General features: G+C 37.3%; 1 protein-coding gene across 2 annotated transcripts in view; it reads right to left on the bottom strand.

The window, feature by feature from the left end:
- The window catches only part of CBLB (Cbl proto-oncogene B, E3 ubiquitin protein ligase), a 326,701-nt gene that overhangs the window by 94,425 nt on the left and 212,656 nt on the right, over positions 1–19,620 (bottom strand). For both annotated transcript variants that reach the window (XM_006872287.1, XM_006872286.1), the window contains exon 9: positions 12,493–12,696. In XM_006872287.1, coding sequence (XP_006872349.1) covers positions 12,493–12,696 — 204 coding nt within the window. The remainder of the gene's footprint in view (positions 1–12,492; positions 12,697–19,620) is intronic.

Below are 19,620 nucleotides of genomic sequence, written 5' to 3'. Positions count from 1 at the left end.
CTAGTTTTTCACCCAGCCTTGCAGAACATTTAATCATTTCCGTTTACTTATACAGAAAATAAGAACACTGTAGGCTTATCTAAAGCATTTAATCCTTAAAATGTTTTAACTAGCATGTTGGCAACTTTGCATTTTCTATGAACTTCAAACCTAAAATATGGGTTAATAGTACATTAAGATAATGCAGTCAAACAATTAATATATTAAAGAAATGCAGTCAAATACTTGTCAATCCAAGGTAGTTTTGGTTTCTAATTCTCCCTAGAAGAATGATATGTCACAATGGCTACAAGAAAAAATTTCATAAACATTTCTAAAATATTGATATTTAATTCTTGGGAATAGAGCAAGATTTCAGGAGCCTTAAATACTACTTATGAAAACTCCATTAATAACAGCAAACACTCACAATTTACCACATGTTCATTAATATTCTAGCAGCTTTATGTGCATTGATCCATTTAATTTCAGATACAATGTATCTGACACCAAAGACCATGGTTCTACATAAAAATGGCATAGTTGAGGAAAGTTCAGCACTGATAGTTCACCCAAAACCTTTGTCAAGTGCTTCCTGTGTGCCAGGGACTATGCAAGGGTTGAGATGAAAAGAATAGCAAGGCCTGCTCTGCACTCAAGGAATTCATAGTCAATCAGTGAGACCTACTTAAATACCCTTAAGAGCTTAACAGCTTAAGAGTTCAAGTGCTTGCTCATGATAAAATATTCAGGCATAGGTAATAGTCTTCCTTCGGTGTTCCCTTCAGTGTAATACAATTCTTGCATGAGTCAGTCTTTCCTGTTTTCATGGACAGATTTAAGCAAAATTACAACACAGAATGCAATTAAGTGGTTAATATTAAACTTCTAGACCAAAGCAATATCATGATAAACAGAAAAGACTGAACCTGTCAAGGATTTCATTTTACTTGGATATATAAACAATACCCATGGGAGCCGAAATTAAAGAAATCAAATGAATTAATACAGAAGGCAGAACCACTGCAACAAACCATGTTATTGTTCAAAAGCAAAGACATCATTTTGAAGACTCAGGTGTGTCTGAGTCAAGCCAGGGTATTTTTCAATTGCCTTCTATGGATATGAAAGCTGGACAATGAATAAGGAAGATCAAAGAGAATTTGATGCCTTTGAATTACATTGTTGTCTAGAAGAATATTAAATGCCAGAAGAACTAACAAATCTGTTTTGGAAGAAGTATAGCCAGAATGCTTCTTAAAAGCATGGACTTTGGACATGTTATCGGGATGGACCAGTCCCTGGAGAAGGACATCATGCTTGGTAAAGCAGAGGATCCCCAAAACAGAGGAAGACCTCCAACAAGATGGACTGATACAGTGGCTGCAGCAATGGGCTCACACATAGAAAACATTGTGGGGATGATGCAGGATCATTCAAATTTGGGTTTTGTTGTCTAAAGGGGTCACTATGAGTTGGAACCAATTCAGTGGGATCTAGTAACAACCATGACCTTCTGTCTGTGGATCGCTTGATGTCATGCATACCTTTATCTACGTGTTGCACAAGAAGGAAGGGGAAGACTATTGGCACATTGGTGGGACAATCTCATTGGTAGTGGATGTTTAACATCTCTGATCCTGCCCAGTGAATGCTAGCAGTATTCTCCTTTCTGCTTATCACTGTGAAAATAAAAAAAGTCCCGACCCATTTCTGAATATAATCAGGAGGCCAAACTGTCCTGACTTGAGCCCCATATTCTACATTGTGAGTGTCCATTTTAATTTTTGCATTTTACATTTTATTTTTAGTGCTCTTTTGTTGTGACTGGGAACTAAATAAATAACATTAGAAGAAACACCCTGTGAAGAACATTGCAAAAATACTGTGAACCATACACACGAAACTTTCTTTCTTTAGGACCAGGAATACTATTGAGTCTTTCTTCATAATTTCTACCTTTTTAAATTAGAAATCTATTTTAACTGATAAAGGCAACAAGTTATTAAGAAGAATTTAAAAACAAAAGTAATTCCTTGACCTTTGGTCACATCTATGTTTGTTCTTTTATGGTCATTCATTAAGGGTTTTAAAATCTTGTTTTAAGAAAATACAATGTTTAAGACCAAAGTATCTCAATTTATTCACTAGGTCTGTCTGTTAATAGAAATTTATTTTGCATGTTATATTGTATATTTACCAATTAAAAGGTGGTATAATGGTTACAAGTCAGGTTGTTAACCTCAAGGTCAGCAGTTTCAAACCACCAGCCATTCCGAATGAAAAGGATGAGGCTTTCTCTGTTCCCATAAAGATTCAAAGCCTTGGAAATCCTATACAGGGTGACTATGAATTGGAACTGACTCCACCTCCACGGCACATAACCAGTAATGGAATTAAGACCCCCTAATCATGTAGTGGGTTAAGCATTGGGCTGAAAATGAACAACTGGCATTTCAAACCTGCTCCACAGGAGACAGTCTATTTATTCCCTAAAGATTTATAGTCTCTCAGAAACCCTATAAAGCAGTCCTAGTCTGTCCTACAGAGTTCCTATGTGTCAGAATAGACTCCATGACAGGGAGGATTACTAACAGAACTAAGGAGTTCTGATGGCACAGTGGATACTGTATTCAGCTGCTAATGGAAAGGTTGGTTGTTTGAAAGCACCTGCCAATATGTGGGAGAAAGCGGTGGCAGTCTATTTCTATAAAGATCTCAGGAACCCTATGGGGCAGTTTGTGTCCTTTAGGGTCACCATTCGTTGGAATTAACTAGATGGCAGTAGGTTTGGTTTGGGCTTTGGGGTTTGGCTGGTGCAGAGTTTACTGGTTGGCTGCTAACTGAAAGGTTATAGTTTCAAACACACCCAGTGCTGTGGGAGAAAGACCTTGCCATAAAAATTACAGACAGCCCAGAAAACCTGATGGAGCAATTCTACTCTGTCACACTGGGTTGTTATGAGTCAGAATCATCTCAACAGCATATAACAACAATAACAACATAATTGCTAATAAGGTGGTAAGACTCCCCCCTTTAACACCCTTCACAAAATGAGCCAAGACTCTAGCAACAGACATCTTTTTTTTTAGGTATCTGATTGGAGTCAGAGAGAAGGATATGATCTTCAATCACAACCCGGCTTTCTCTGAAAACTGACATCAGATGCAATTATCCTAGAAATTCTGACAGCTCTCATACTCAGGTAATAGTATGATTTCAAGCAAAGTCTGAAATATCTTCTTAAAATCATAGAATGCCTTATGTTCAGGAAGCAAACAACACAGTGTATGATAAATTTAAAGGTCTTATTTTCTTCTGTAAAAATTAACACTTTAAACAAACTTGACTTATCATTTTAAAAATATATCCTATATGTCCTGTATGCTACTATTTATAAATTATAGATACTGGCTATCACCCTGGTAACAGGAATGTATAAACAGCTCAGTACCTTATCTAGGAATAAAAGAAGCACGACTAATTTAAGAAATGCAATGTGTTTAAAATAGGCAGGAATTACTTTACTCCATAGTTATCAACCTGCTCCTCAAAGAGAAAGATGAGAAGAATATTTGAAATGGCAGATAGCACAATTGAGGTATTCTGTTGGACAATAACTGACAGTAACTCTTAAAGTTGAGAGAATGAAATGTTTTAAAACTAAATTTATATTTTAATTAAAAAATATAAAAATAAGACAACAGAATGATATTTTAAAAAGAGTAAGCGGGAAAAAAAAATTGAGGTAGAAGAGCTTTTATGCCAAAATGAGACTGGTACTATCAATGTACTTGATATGGCTTTTCTATTCAAAATTTTCTTAACTACTACTAAATGATTATGCGGGGCCATGAAATTGTGTGTGCAGGATTCTCATGCCAAGATTGGTGAGTCTGGTTATCCCACTCAGTTTAAAAGCAGTCATTTCATAAGCAGGAACAGACCATCCAAGAACAGACAGAAATGCCGTAAGCTAAGTGGGAGAGGACTAACCTGGACATGCCTCAATAGAAGAGGTTGTAGCATGGAGAGAAAGAGCAGCTGTGGGATTCCTGGCCCTTGGACCAGTAAAGCTGAGTGCCTAGCAAAGGAGGCTTTGTAACACTTGTCTGAGCAGGGTAGAGGCCGAGGGCCAAGACAAGAACGAGGAATCCCTGCAGTAGAGTAGAGGAGAGGTATTCCTGACTAGAGAACTGCTGCAAACTGAGTTGCTTCTGATCCTGAATTATATACCCTGTTCATTTCCTTACTATATGAATTCTGTGTCATCACTACAACAGATGATCGTATTGTCTATGAGTTCTGAGTCGTCATTACAGCAGATTATATATTATAACCTAGAAGAGAAGTTAAGTATGCTGTGTGACTGGTTGGTGTCAGAATAAGATAAAGAAGGTTGTAGGGTAGAGGCACTGTGGGTGACCCTGGTGGTATTTAAAATACCTGTGGTATAGCTTCCAGAATCACAGCAACTCAAAAGCCACCACAGTATGACCAACTGACAGACGAGTCGTGTACCAAAAAAAAAGGTTGATGTTCAGCTGTTTCAAGCAATGGCATATGATCAAAGGAAATGATACTGAAGGAATAAGTCCAAGGTGCATTGAAGGAATTGGCAAAGAACAAGGCACCAGGAATTGATGGTATACAACTTGAAATCTTTCAAGAAAGTGAGGCGGCACAGGAGGCACTCACTCATCTCTGCCAAGAAATTTGGAAGACAACTATCTAGCTGACTGATTAGAAGAGATCCGTATCTGTGCCCATTCCAAAGAGAGGTGACCCAACAGAATGCGGAAATCATCAAACAATACCTTTGATATCCTATGCGAATAAAATTTTACTAAAGGTAATACAGAAATGACTGCAAGCATACATTGACAGAGAACTTCCAGAGGTTCAAGCCAGATTCAGAAGAGGCCATGGATATCACTGCTGATGTCCAATGCATCTTGGCTGAAAGTGGAGAATACCAGAAAGATGTTGACCTGTGCTTTACTGACTATGCAAAGGCCTTAAATTGAGTGGATCATGACAAGCTATGGACAACAATGCAAAGTATGAGTATTCCAAAGCAGTTAATTGTGTTCATGAGGAATCTGTATATGGGCCAAGAGGCAGTTGTTCGAACAGAACATGGGAACACAGCATGGTTCAAAATTCAGAAAGTTGTGTGACAGGGTTGTATTCTTTTATCATACTTATTCAACCTGTATGCTGAGCAAATAATTTGAGAAGCTGAGTTATATGAAGAAAAATGTGGCATCAGGATTGGAGGAAGACTCATTAACAACCTGTGATATGCAGAGGATACAACCTTCCTTGCTGAAAGTGAAGAGGACTTAAAATATATACTGATGAAGCTCAAAGAGCACAGCCTTCGCTATGGATTACATCTCAATGTAAAGAAAACAAAAATCCTCACCACTGGACCAGTAAACAACATTCTTATCAATGGAGAAAAGATTGAAGTTGTCAAGGACTTCATTCTTCTTGGATCAACTATCAACAGTCATGGAAGCAGCAGCCAAAAAATCAAACAGCATATTGCACTAGGCAAATCTGCTGCACAAGACCTTTTTAAAGTGTTGAAGGAGCAAAGATGTCAGCTTGAGGACTAAGGTGCACCTGACCCAAACCATGGTATTTTCAATAGTCTCATATGCATACGAAAGGTGGACAGTGAATAAGGAAGACCACAGAAGAATTGATGCTTTTGAATTATGGTGTTGGAGGAGAATATTGAAAGTGCCATGGGCTGCCGAAAGAACCAACAGATCTGTGTTGGAAAAAGCGTAGCCAGAATGCTCCTTGGAGGTCAGGATGGCCAAACTTCGTCTCTCATACTTTTGACATATTGTCAGGATGGACCAGTCGCTGGAGAAGGATATCATGTTTGGTAAGGCGGAAGGTCAGAGAAAAAGAGGAAGACCCCCCAGTGAGATGGATTGGCCAAGTGGCAGCATCAATGAACTCAAGCATGGCAACAACTGTGAGGTTGGCACATGACTGGGCAGTGTTTTGTTCTGTTGTGCACAGGGTCACTAAGAGTCAGTACCGACTGGATGGCCCGTAACAACAACAACAACAATAAAGGTAAGGCAAGTCTGTTCCCTGCTTCATAGCAATTGGCCTCAGGCTAAATTTGGGTTCCATTCTCCTTCCCCTTTGTGAAGTCAGAGGAAGTCAGGTATGACCACCCTGCTGCTTTTGCCGATACTTAGTGACACTTGTTTGTAACCTCAGAAGTATGACCAAAATCCCAAACCCCAGTGTCTTCAACTCAAACGCAACTCAGAGTACCTCTATAGGACAGACTAGAACTGCTCATAGGGGCTCTGAGGCTATAACCGTTACAAAAGTAGACTGCCATAGTTTTCTCCCTCAGAGTGGCTGGTGGATTCAAACAGTGAATCTTGTAGTTAGCAGTAAAATGCTTAACCACTGCATCACCAGGGTTTCTTAGCTGTACAACTGAACTGGCAAAACCCTATTAATATGACAAGTACATAATGTAAATATAGATAGTTACATAGAGAGAGAGGTAGAAAGATAGCTGCAGATTGAATTGAGGATATAAGGATGAATACGTTCAGGTCACCACTCTGCAGGAAAATGTGTATGTGTGCATGCATGTGCGTATATTAGTTCATTTAATAAATATTTAGTAAATGTAGTTAGGGCACAAAAAATTAGCACTGTTTCTAACTTTAAAAATTAATAGTATATATGGAACCTACCCAGAGAAGCAGTGACACCAGAGATGGAGGCATAGATGATGACGTGGAGAGATGGAATGGCTGGGGACTCTAGACCCAGTGAGGGAGAGGGGTTGTGTGCTAATGACCAAGGGGCAGGTTTGCAGGGTGTACACTTTGGTTGTTTGATGATGCATGGAGGAGATTATAATCATTACAATGAAATGAAATATGATAGGATGGATGTAAACTGGTGTTCACCCATGTAAACTATCACATAACTCACAATAAAAACTTAAAAAAAAATTAATATAGTTGGAAAGACGGTCCTTCAAATCAAGCATGACAATTCAATATAATTCATTAAAGAGAAGGACATACAAAGTGCTAGGGAACATTGTAACACAGCAATATTTGCTTTAAGTATTTTGAAAGAAGTAATGCTTTTATTTACAGTAAAATTTCTGCTTCACTAGAAAAAAACTAACAAATTTATGAAACATAAAACTCAGTTTAATTCTTAATGGCAGATCAATGTACATAGATATATTTAATTGAAATATGATTGTTTAAAATAAAAACAATTGTAAGTTTTTATATAAGAAAGTAATTTTTAAAACACTAGCTGTAATCAAAGCTTTATAAAACAAATTTGTTTACTGCCAAATAAGCCACTGAAATGTGACTTCTGGGACAATACTGCTTGAGAGCATCATCCTTCTCTCTGGGGTAAATGAGAGAGATCAATATAAAACTCTCTCAGTAGCCTGACAGGTAGCTCACTACACTAGTATGCCAAGGAAAACAAAGCAAGGATGCCTCTGTGAGTTGGTGAAAAGATCAGGGAGATCTTTTTGTTATGAAACTCTGCTTCTGCTTCTCATTTTATATTACCAATGATTCCTTTCCATTGTTGCTGTCACAACTTAAAAACCCCCAAACAAACAAATAAAAAATAAGGTTAAACTTAGAGCCCTAGAGGCAATGAATGATAAGCCTGCTAACAAGATAAGTCGTTCAAGTCTACCAGATGCTCCTTAGGAGAAAAAGAGGCTTTTGCTCCCTGCAGGGCAACTAATTATCTATCATGCCCTTTCCAGCCATATAGTTCCATTCTGTGATATATTGTAAATCCTAGCCTCAATGCCTGTGATTGTTGTTGGTGGTGGTTATGTGCCATGGAGTCGGTTCCTACTCACAGTAGACCCTGTACAGGGTTTCCGAGGCTGTAAATCTTTACAAGAGCAGAAAGCCTCATCTTTCTCCCACGGAACAGCTGGTAGTTTCGAACTGCTGACCTTAAGGTACGCAGCATGATTCGTAATCACTACGCTACCAGAGCTCCTTTGTGATTGTGAACCCATTTAAAAGTGAGTTGTTAATTAATGTGGGTGTCACCATAGGATAATGACTGGCAAAAAACTGCAAGATCTGCAATTCAAACCTACAAGTCACTTCTTGCCAACCCTATGAAGGTTCTTAAAACCCTATAAGCAGAAACCTACTTTAGGACACTTAATACCAACAAGGATTAAGGGTGTGAATCACGTCACTACCATTAGGTTTTGTAGGGGACCTGGTCTGTGCATAATTTATAAGAAAGCTTTGGCAACGTTCACTTGTCTGCTATGGATCATATATCTGGCTCATTAAGTCTGACCTCAAATTTGTTTGTTGTTGTTGTTGTTAGGTGCCATTGAGTCAGCACTGACTCATAGCGACCTTATGCACAGCAGACTGAAACACTGCCCGATCCTGAGCCAATTCCACTACTGCTGTCACACTTGAGTCCAACCTTTGCATTCCAATCACCAGTAATGATCAATACATCTTGACTGCATGTTTGATCAATTTCAGGATGAAGAAGTTGGTAGAATTCTTCTATTTCATCCTCAGTGGCTTTAGTGGTTGGTGCGTAAATTTGAATAATAGCTGGTCTTCCCAGTAGGCGCATGGATATTATCCTATCACAGACAGCGTTGTACCTCATGACTGATCTGAAGATGTTCTTTTTGATGATGAATGCAACATCATTCCTCTTCAATTTGTCACTCCTGGCATAGTAAACCATGTGGTTGTCAAATTCAAAATGTCCAATTTCAGCTCACTGATGCCTAAGATATCAATGTTTATGCATTCCATTTCATTTTTGACAACTTCCAATTTTCCCAGATTCATACTTTGTTCATTCCATGTTCCGATTTTCAATGGATGTTTCAGCAGCCTTGTGCATCAGCAGCCTATCATCTGACCTGCAAATTTGGGTCCCCCCACTCCTGAGACTATATGTATGAGAAGAATCCCGTGACTGACCTCTTAAACTTGGAACTTGCCAGCTTCACAATTACATGAGCCATGTGTTGCAGCTTAATGCAAAACACTGGGACAGGAGAGGCAGGAAGAGTGCTGATTGCTAGCCAGGATTATGGTGTAGTATAATATGTTACACTTACAACTTGTCAGTTTGTCTATGGTGGCTTACAAATTACTGTGGTGCCTGAAGCTATGCTACTGGTATTTTAAACACCAGCAGAGTTATCCGTGGCAGACAGGTTTCAGTGAAGAAAGACCAAGAAGAGGGAGAAGGGATGACTTATGAATGCTTACCCATTGAAACCTCATGAATAGCAGCAAAACACTATTAGATATAGTGAGAGAAAATGAAAACATTATGAATAGCACAAAAATATTGTCAAGATATTGTGCTGGAAGATGAGTCACTCAGTTGGAATGCACTCAAAATATGACTGGGAAACAGCTGCCTCCTCAAAGTAGACTCGACCATGATGACATAAATGCAACAAAGCTTTTGGGACCTTCATTTGCTGATGGGGGTACAACTCAAAATAAGGAAAAACAGCTGCAAAAGTCTAAAAATAGTAGGTACATGGAATGAACGAACTATGAATCCAGGATAAGTGTAAGCTGTCAAAAATGAGATGGAACACATACATATCAATATCCTAGGTATTAGTGAATCCAATGAACTGGTATTGGCCATTTTGACCCAGATAATCATGTGATTTACTATATAGTGAAGGAAAAAAATTCAAAATAAATGGTTTTAAATTCATCATCAAAAGGCACATTTCAAAATTGTCTACTGTCTGTGATAAGATAATACCCATACACCTTTAAGGAAGACCATGTTAGTACCACGATTATTAAAATTTACACACAAGTCACTAAAACCAGTAATGATGAAACTGAAAAAATTCTACCAACCTCTTCAGTTTGAAATTGATTGCACATGCAATCAAGATGTATTGATAATTACTGATTACTGAAATGCAAAGATCTGAAACAAAGAGAAAGGATTAGGGCTGTATTCTTTCACCAGATTTATTCCATCAGTATGCTGAGCAGATAATCCTAGGATGTGGATAATATGAAGAAGAACATTGCATCAGGATTAGCGGAAGACTCATTAAGACTCTTCCTCTTCCATTAAGTCCACACCAGGACTCCTGGCCCATAGCGATCCTGTATAGGATTTCCAAAGAGCAGCTGGTGAGCTTGAACCACCGACCTTGCAGTTTAAACGGCTTTGCACAGTCTGACACATTAGCCCACAGCGCCACACCAGGACTCCTGTAAATCTTTACAGGAGTAGAAAGCCTCATCTTCCTCCTGCAAAACAACTGGCAGTTTCAAACTGCTGACAGTGAGGTTGGCAGCCTCATTAGTAACTACTACACTACCAGAGCTCCTAATTAAGACTATTAAGTGAATAAATTATAAGAAAAGGTCTTTTACACCTAGAACTATCTTTTCCCATTAATAGAAGTGAGAATGATCTAATAAAACTATGCTCAGTAAACTATCTACTGTATGATAGATAGTTCTATTAGATCTACCTATAAAAGATATTTCTCATCCATAAAAAATATTCTATTTTGGCACAGTCCAATATAGTAGACACTAGACATAAGTGATTGTTGAGTACTTCAAATGTGTGAGAAACTAAATTTTTCCAAAGCTAATATGAAAAAATTTTTAAAAGATTTAAATTACTTTAAATAGCCACACATAGCTCATATTTTCGATAATACAAATCTAATATGCAATAATTTACATATCAATTAGCAGGTCCTAATGCAATTTAATTTTCTAAGGTTTTGATGAGGCACTGGAAGATAAGCACTGGACTGCTTATTTTGAATAGCAATGTCAGTGGTTCAAATCCACCAGGCACACCCCAGAAACACTGCTCAGTGTTGTACTGAGTTGGAAATGACTCAATGGAGTCATTGACTTAACAACAACAATTAGAGGAAGGGCAAATTTTTTTATAGTTTAATACCATTTACATGATCTTTTTTTTTTTTTAACCACTTAAAAAAAGATATTAATATGAATTAAACTGATTAAGTCTTCATCTTAAAATCAAGTCTCAAGTCTATTTCTTTTAAGACTTTTTGTTCCCTTCTTTATTATTTAGGTTTGCTTAGGAATACACATATCTCCTTTCTTCCTTTACATCCTAGCCCAAAGGGATCACGTGCTTCCTACCTAAAAGCTAGATGCAACAGATTGGACTAAAAAAGTGTCACTGAGTATGCTTTCTCTCAGAGTTAAATTATGACATTTATGAAAAACCACTGGTGTTATGACCAAAAGCCATCCCAGATCAAAGTTTGAAAACAGCCATGTTGGCAATGGTAGCATATGTTCATAAGCAAAAATGTGTATGTGAAAAGGAATGCCTTGATCATCTAGGAACGTAGCAAACATTGGAGGTCAAAGACTAACTCTGACATAGCCTTGAAGAAGAAGTAAACCAAAGAAAAATCTCGTGTTATCTGTACCAACCAAGTGTTTCCTTATGATGAGAAATAACACACAGGCCACCAAAGTCTGACAAACAAGTGGTGGATATAAATACGTATGGCAAATACAAACTGAGGTCATGAAAATTATTACCACTCTACCTAAATGGTAAATAGATCTATGTTGCTGTCAAATCCTAATGAATAGTGTCTGTAGGACTATGGCGACAGGATTTGTAGGCCAAGCCTTAACTCAGCAGGCATGATTGCAAGGACTGATCAGCCATGTCTTTCTGCCATGAGTCAGGAGGAAGGTGGCACCTACTGACCCTTGCATACCTTTCACTCCCATTGTTTTGCTTTTGGGAATACAAAACCGCTGATTATAGTCTTAATTCCATGTATCTTTATATACGGAGAGAATATTCTTAAAGTTAGGAGTCCAGTTCTCTTGTCTACTATATTTCTTGTTTGTAAATGAATCAACTGGAATTCTTCTACATTTTGCTCATTGAGTGTCTTGTGAACTAGTTAAATAAACTTCAATTGGGCACAACATCCTTTCTCAGTAAACTGGCAATCAATTTTCCAAGTTCTACTAATGAAAAACCCTTGATTATAATAAATTCACAAATGTCACTTTTGTATGATCTCTTAGTAGTCAAACAACATGCTGGCTTTCTGGTAAGAAACCAACTCAACCAGAGACTTCTTTTAGACCACAACAAAGACTATTTTATTTAAGAACAATTGAATCATTTCTAATTTTAATAATTGCCTTTTTTTCTTCACAGTTCTGCTACTGCTTATCATAAATGTTTTAATTTTACACAAAACTCTTAGCATGTCTCATTATGGAGTTTAAAATCATAATCTGTTTTTTATTAGCTTGTCAAGATTATTTATATTTTCACCTTTCTTTTAAATTCTTTAATCTTTTTTTTTTTCTGAACCCAAATACACTTTGTCATACTTCAATTGTGATGTTATCACTTCTCCATGCCCACAAAACATCCTAAGTCCACCCAGGTTTCTAATTTTACCTTGCGAACATTTGCCAATCGATTCATCATCAGAGACTCCTCTCGGTCATCATCATCATCCAGATCCAGCATGGGCATGCCAAAGGGGTCAATGATGCTGCAGCACCTGGAGCCATCATCTCTTGGGTCAAAGGGATCCACGATTATAGGCTCGGTTCCCTTTATTTCACAGCGACAGAAGGGGCAGCCCTGGCCATCTGATTCCTGAATAAATGCAGAAAATGCTATGAATGGCCTTTGTTCAAAACAAACAATACTGAGCCAATGTTTTACAAAAATAAAAGACTTTCCAAAAAAGGTATCTAATTATTTGAGGGAAAGCAGAAGAGATGAGCGAGGGAGAAGAATGGTCCTGAATAGATAGTGTGATTACAACAGGGAGTCAATAAAATGTATGTAAAACTATTTACATTTTAAATTTCCCAAGGAAGGGAAACATGTAAAATAAAGCTTGATTTGCCAAAGAAAAAGAGCCTAAGTCTTTGTTCCCTTGAATGTTCACTTATAAACAAGTTTTCATGCATTATAGCTGCAGGGTCCCACATAAAACTGAAAATTAAATCATTCCCTATTTTCAAAAAACAAAAAAATACAAGAACTAATTAGACATTCTCTAAAAAGGCATTTTTATAATAATTCATAATGAAGCAGTAGTTTTAATGAGAACAATGCACTTCAAAATCCATTTTAGAAACTTCATATACATAAAACTGTGGCAAAAAATAGTTCCATTTTCATTGCTTAGGTATATATAGGAGTCCTGGTGTGGTTCTGTAGGATAAACACTGGACATCTAACCTAAAGGTCAGTGGTTTAAACCCGCCAATAACTTCTTGGAAACCCTATGAAGGGTAGACATGAGTTAGAACTGACTGATTGAATGACACGTAACAGCAATAACAACTGGTTCAAACCCACCAGTCACTCCTCAGAAAACCTACACAGGGCTGCTCTGAATTGGAACTGACACAGAGACACTTAACACTAACAACAGGTACATAAAAAATATTGAATTATAAGGAAGTGGTAATAAATAAATAAAAAACCGTAAATTTATCTCTGTAAACCATGAATGTCCTGATAGCCTGACATACTGATACAGCTAACTTGGAAAATAATACCATGTGAGATATTAAGTTTCGTTCCTTATGTGCAAATTATTTTGGCCCAGAATTCATGTATTACTAATTACTGAAACTTTTGCTCAAAGTCTCTCAAATTCATTTTTAAAAAAACATACATTAAAAATTCAAAACTGGCAGGGAAAAGAGAACAAGCTGTTTATCTCACAGTACAGATATACTGCTATCTAGAAATAAGACTGTATTCACTAGTAGGTTTTTGGTTTGCATTACACTCTGACCTTAGTACTGTGTTAACTGCAAACAGTAAAACCATAAAATCATTTTAGGGCAGAAAAAGGAAGATTATCACCACTTTATGTAAGAAACAAAAAAGTGCCTAGAGCTGACATCTTTCAAGAAATCAGTCTGTGCCCATTCATTTGGTACGATGGGAAACTGATGATCTATCTATCTTACCTTTATAACAATGTTATGTCAAACAGATGGATTAATTTTCCTGTTCTCTTGTCACTGGACAATTACTGAGCATACACTTTTTGGTATACCCTGTGGTAGGTAGTTCATTCTTTCTTAAACATCACTCAGATTAACACGTAAAATGTTGCCTTTTCCACAAAAGTTGTCAAAAAATGAAAGGAAATTTATGATCCCTTTTGATTTACTGTTGTAATTTGGGGAAGAAACTTGAATTGATAAAATGGATAAACTAAGGTAGTGTGAAAAAAAGTAAGTGTGCTAATACAGAAGGCTCGACAAGGTACCATCATGAACACTCTAACTTGGTGGGTGTCAAGACACCTTAACACTTTTAAGACTGAATTATTTTCTACTGTGAATTTTTTTTTTTTAATCAAGTGTTTTCACTAATGAATGGCATTCTGAATGAAATAGGAAAACTTTGTGTTAAGATAATAAGGATTCTGATGCAATTAGTATGACACATATGTCCCAAAGAAGCTCTGGTGTCAAGCCTGATAGAATAATACACATTTCCTCATATTCATGCAGTTATGCAGCCCACCTTCAGATGGCAACATTTCACCAGACTTAACACCAGAGATTCTTTGGGGAAATATGTGTCCCAGTAATTATATCATAAGGAGTTCTGGTAGTGTAGCAGTTACGAATCGAACTGCGAACCGCAAGGTCAGCAGTTCGAAACTACGAGATGCTCCATGGGAGAAAGATGAGGCTTTCTACTTCCGTAAAGATTTACAGCCTCGGAAACCCTGTTCAGGATTGCTATGGGTCGGAACCAACTCGATGGCACTTAACTACAACAGCAATTATATCATGGAATCCTGGTATAGTGCAATAGGATGAGCACTGGACCATATGTTTGGTTTGAAGCACAAAGTCAGCAATTTAACCCTACCAGCTGCTCCTCAGAAACCCTATCCAAGGTTGCTATGAATTAGAACCGACTTGATGGTACTTAACTACTGTATCATACCTAAAAATCTGTCCGCTAAACCTGCATTTTAGTCATATTTTCAGTGCAGTACACGGAATGTATAAATCACTCTATTAGGGTTTCATGGTGTCTCCTAAGTCAGTTTGCATAATTTTTGGTTAAGGGTGTCTCTGGAACTTGTGATCTATTTACTGAAAAGAGGTAACTGAAAAGACTGGGTTTAAAAGAGAAGGAGATGAAAGGCAATAATAGCATCTTGATGATACTAGAAAAGGACTGGGGATGGCTCATTTAAAACCCAATTTTGGTTTTTCTTTATCCTGTTTACATAAAAATTTAATGTTGTACAAATTACTGATGTGTATTAGAAAAGCTGTTATATAAGTAGATATCACAAAAAATATTTCTTATTCAGCTTTGTCTGTTTAGAGAATTTAATTGCTCACCAGATACAAAGCTTTTCAATGAACATACTGTTTGCAAACTCAGATCTCATTTAATATATCTACATGCTCTTCACTAATCATTCTTTCTGTGTAAATTGACTATTGTTGTGCAAATTAAGCTTAACCATAAACCCTCTAATGCTACTTTTGGTTACTCTGGTTTGTCAAAGGAGTTCTGGTAGCATAGTGGATACAAGTCAGGCTGCTAATCTCAATGACAGCAGTTCGAAACTACCAGCCACTGCACAGGAGAAAGATGAAGCTTTCTGCTTCCACACCTTAGTTCTCAAGCTAACGCCTTTGCTCTTCAACACTTCAAAAAGGTCTTGAGCAGCAGATTTGCCTAATGCAATACCTAATTTGACTTCTTCACTGCTGCTTCCATGAGTGTTACATGGTTGATCCAAGAAGATTGAAGTCCTCAACACCTTCAATCTTTTCTCTGTTGATAAAAATGTTGTTTATTGGTTCAGTGGTGAGGATTTTTGTTTTCTTTACATTGACATGCAATCCACACTGAGGTCTTCTATCTTCATCACTACGTATTTTAAGTCCTCTTCACTTTCAGTAAGCAAAGTTGTATCATCTGCATATCAGGTTGTTAATGAGTCTTCCTCCAATCCTGATGCCATGGTTTTCTTCATATAACTCTGCTTCTCAGATTATCTGCTCAGCATACATACATGTTGAATAAGAATGATGAAAGACTACAACCATTGCCTTTTGATACGATTGTATGTATTCCTTTCATCTTCTTTTTATGCTTTCTGCATTATTCAATAATTTGCCCAGAGAAAACTTCATTAACAAAAGTCGAGACTTGAATGTTTCTTCAGTTTCCTCAGCTTGAGAAATGCTGAGCGTATTCTTCCCTTTTGGTTTTCTAACTCCAGATCCTTTGTACATTTCGTTATAATATTTGACTTTGTCTTCTTGAGCTGACCTTTGAAATTTTCTGTTCAGCTCTTGGACCTCCTCATTTCTTCCATTTGTTTAAGCATCTCTAAGCTGGAGAGCTCTGGTAAGCATAGTGGTTACGAATCGGGCTGCGAACCTCAAGGTCAGCAGTTCAAAGCTACCAGCTGTTCCATGGGAGAAAGATAAGGCTTTCTGCTCCCGTAAAGATTTACAACCTCGGAAACCCTGTACAGGGTCGCTATGAGTCGTAACTGACTCCAAGGCACATAATCATCACCACCACACTGGATAGCAAGTTTCAGAGTCTCTTCTGACATCCACTTTAATCTTTCCCTTCTTTCTTGTCTTCTTAATGACTTTTTGCTTTCTTCCTGTATGACGTTCTTAATAACATCCCACAACTCTTCTGGTCTTCGGTCTTTAGTGTCTAATGTATCAAATCTGTTCTTCACCTATCTGTAAATTCAGGTGGGATATATTCAAGGTCATAATTTGACTCTCATGGGCTTGTTTTCATTTTGTTCAGCTTCAGTCTGAATTTGCATATGAGCAATTGATGGTCTGTTTCACAATCTGCTCCTGGCCTTGTTTTGGCTTTCTAAAGATGTAGTCAGTTTCATTTCTGTGTATTCCATCTGGTGAGGTCCATGTATAGTTGTCTCTTATGCTGTTTGAAAAAGGTATTTGAAATGAACAAATCATTGGTTTTGCAGAATATTATCATGTGATCTCCAGCATCATTTCTATCACCAAGGCCATATTTTCCCAAGCACTGATCCTTCCTTTTGTTTCCAACCTTTGCATTCCAATCGCCAGTGATAATCAATATATCTTAAATGCATGTTTGGTCAATTTCAGATTGAAGAAGTTGGTAGAATTCTTCTATTTCATCCTCACTGGCTTTGGTGTTTGGTGCATAAATTTGAATAACAATGGTATTAAGTGGTCTTCCCTGTAGGCACATGGATATTAGCTTATCACAGACAAGCATTATACCTCATGACAGACCTTGATACTTTCTTTTTGATGATGAATCCTATGCCATTCCTCTACGTCTTTCCCAGCATAGCAAACTATGTGGTTGTCAGATTTAAAATGGCAAATACCAGTCCATTTCAGTTCACTCATTTTTAAGATATCAGTGTTTATGCTTTCCATTTCATTTATGACTATTTCCAATTTTCCTAGATTCATACTTTGTATATTCAATGTTTCAATTATTAATGGATGTTTACAGCTGTTACTCTTCATTTTGAATTGTGCCCATCAGCAAATGAAGGTCCCAAGGGCTTTACTCCATTCATGTCATCACGGTCAACTCTACTTTGAGGAGGCAGCTCTTCCCCAGTCACATTTTGAGTGACTTCCAACCTGAGGGGCTCATTTTCTGGCACTATATCTGACAGTGTTTTTCTGCTATTCGTAAGGTTTTCAGTGACTACATATTCAGAAGTAGTTCATCTCTCCTTCTTCTTAGTCCCATTACAGAGTACATTTCATATTTTAACTGAGTATACATGTTTCCTTCACAGCAACTTCAAACACACTAAAAAAAAATACCAAAATGTGAAGCTAATGGTTTCTTGACATAGCTCCCATCTAGGTCTATATACTTCTAAAGGCAGTGTTTCCGTCACTACAGACCTTCCCTGGAGAATTCTGTACTCACTGATTTACACTATATTGAAAAGGTAGCTTGGGCATCCTCAAAGCACACAAATGGTATTCCTTTTCAATGTTCTTTGAGTTTGGGGAATGAAAAGACTTTGAAGGGGAACGATCAGGGCTCTACAGTGAATGGAGCTCAAATTTCCCAACCAAATTCTCTCAAAGAATGAGCTGCTCTCAAAGAATGAGCAAGTGCATTGCCATGATGGGGGGGGGGGGGGGGAATCCTTGATACAAATTTCCTGACCTTTTTCTCAACAATACAGTTTACAATTTTCTCTCTATCTTGACTTCTAAGGAGCATTGTGAATACACTTATTAAAAAAATAGATTTGTTTGTTCTCTGGCAGTCTGTTGTACTTTTAATATTCTTCCCTAACACCATAACTCAAATACATTAATTAATCTACGGTCTTCCTTATTCATTGTGCAATTTTCATAAACATTTGGGCTTTTTAATATGAGGATGCAAAACTTGTACTAGTATTATAGCATTTGTTGAAATACAGTCTTTACATAAGGAGTGCTTTTCTTTCTTAAATTTATTAGAACCCAATGTACAAGTTTAATGTATTAAGTGTATTTGCAGACTAAAGATTTTTTACTTTAATGGGTTCAAGACTAAAAAGTCTTGCTAGAGCCGATGACTACAAACTATCAACAGCAGCTGTTTTTCTAGACACATTCTAGAAAATACAATGAGATTTCATCTAACTTATTCACTGGACCCAGACACAATCATTTGCACTACCAAATTTTATTTTTGATACATGTCTCATTCTTGTCCTCTTCAGTGCCATCACTCTAGTCCAAGACATGGATGTAATATTTATAAGCAATTCTAGTACACTCCACATTATTCCTAAAGTAAAGGGCATCCAACACTCTTATCACATTTGTACAAAAAGTCACAAAGTATACTCAAAGACAAGGATACTGCTTTATTACATTCTTAAAGGTAAATTTTATTTTCTTTTTATTTTCAGGTAGTGTAATGGGTTACATGTTGGGCTGCTAACTACAAGGTCAGCAGTTCAAATCTAGCAGCCATTCTGCAGGAGAAAGATGATGCTTTCTGCTCCTCTAAAGATTTACAGCCCTGCAAACCCTATACAGGGTCACTACAAGTTAGAAGCAACTGTACGACATACCACCACTGAAGTTATGAAATTTCACTCTGGTAGAATATATGAAGGGGTGGTCGCTTTCCTTAATTTCTCAAATGTGGTTATTTTAGCTAGCTTCTCACTTCTCTTAGTCAACCACATTTTTACCCCCCAATAGTGAATGCTGTGTAAATATGAGGCATCAATGGATTTCTTTAGGGAGGCCTTGAAAACGGTAATTAGAGCACTTGGCTGCTAACCAAAAGGTTAAGAGATTTGATTCTACCCAGAGGTGCCTTAAAAGACAGGCCTGGTAATCCATTTCCAAGAAATCATCAACTGAAAAGCCTATGAAACACACAATTCTACTCTGACACACACAGATTTGCCATGAGTCACAATCAACTGGATATAAATGGTCTGGTTATGAAACCCTTTCATCATATCACCTGTGAAAACCAGAGTTGACTGATTTTATGTATTGACTTTTT

The sequence above is a fragment of the Chrysochloris asiatica genome, unplaced genomic scaffold (genome assembly GCF_000296735.1).
Source record: "Chrysochloris asiatica unplaced genomic scaffold, ChrAsi1.0 scaffold00191, whole genome shotgun sequence".
In the NCBI taxonomy this organism is placed as follows: domain Eukaryota; kingdom Metazoa; phylum Chordata; class Mammalia; order Afrosoricida; family Chrysochloridae; genus Chrysochloris; species Chrysochloris asiatica.
The sequence above is the reverse complement of the archived record's forward strand: the minus strand, read 5'-3'. Positions and strand labels throughout refer to the sequence as shown.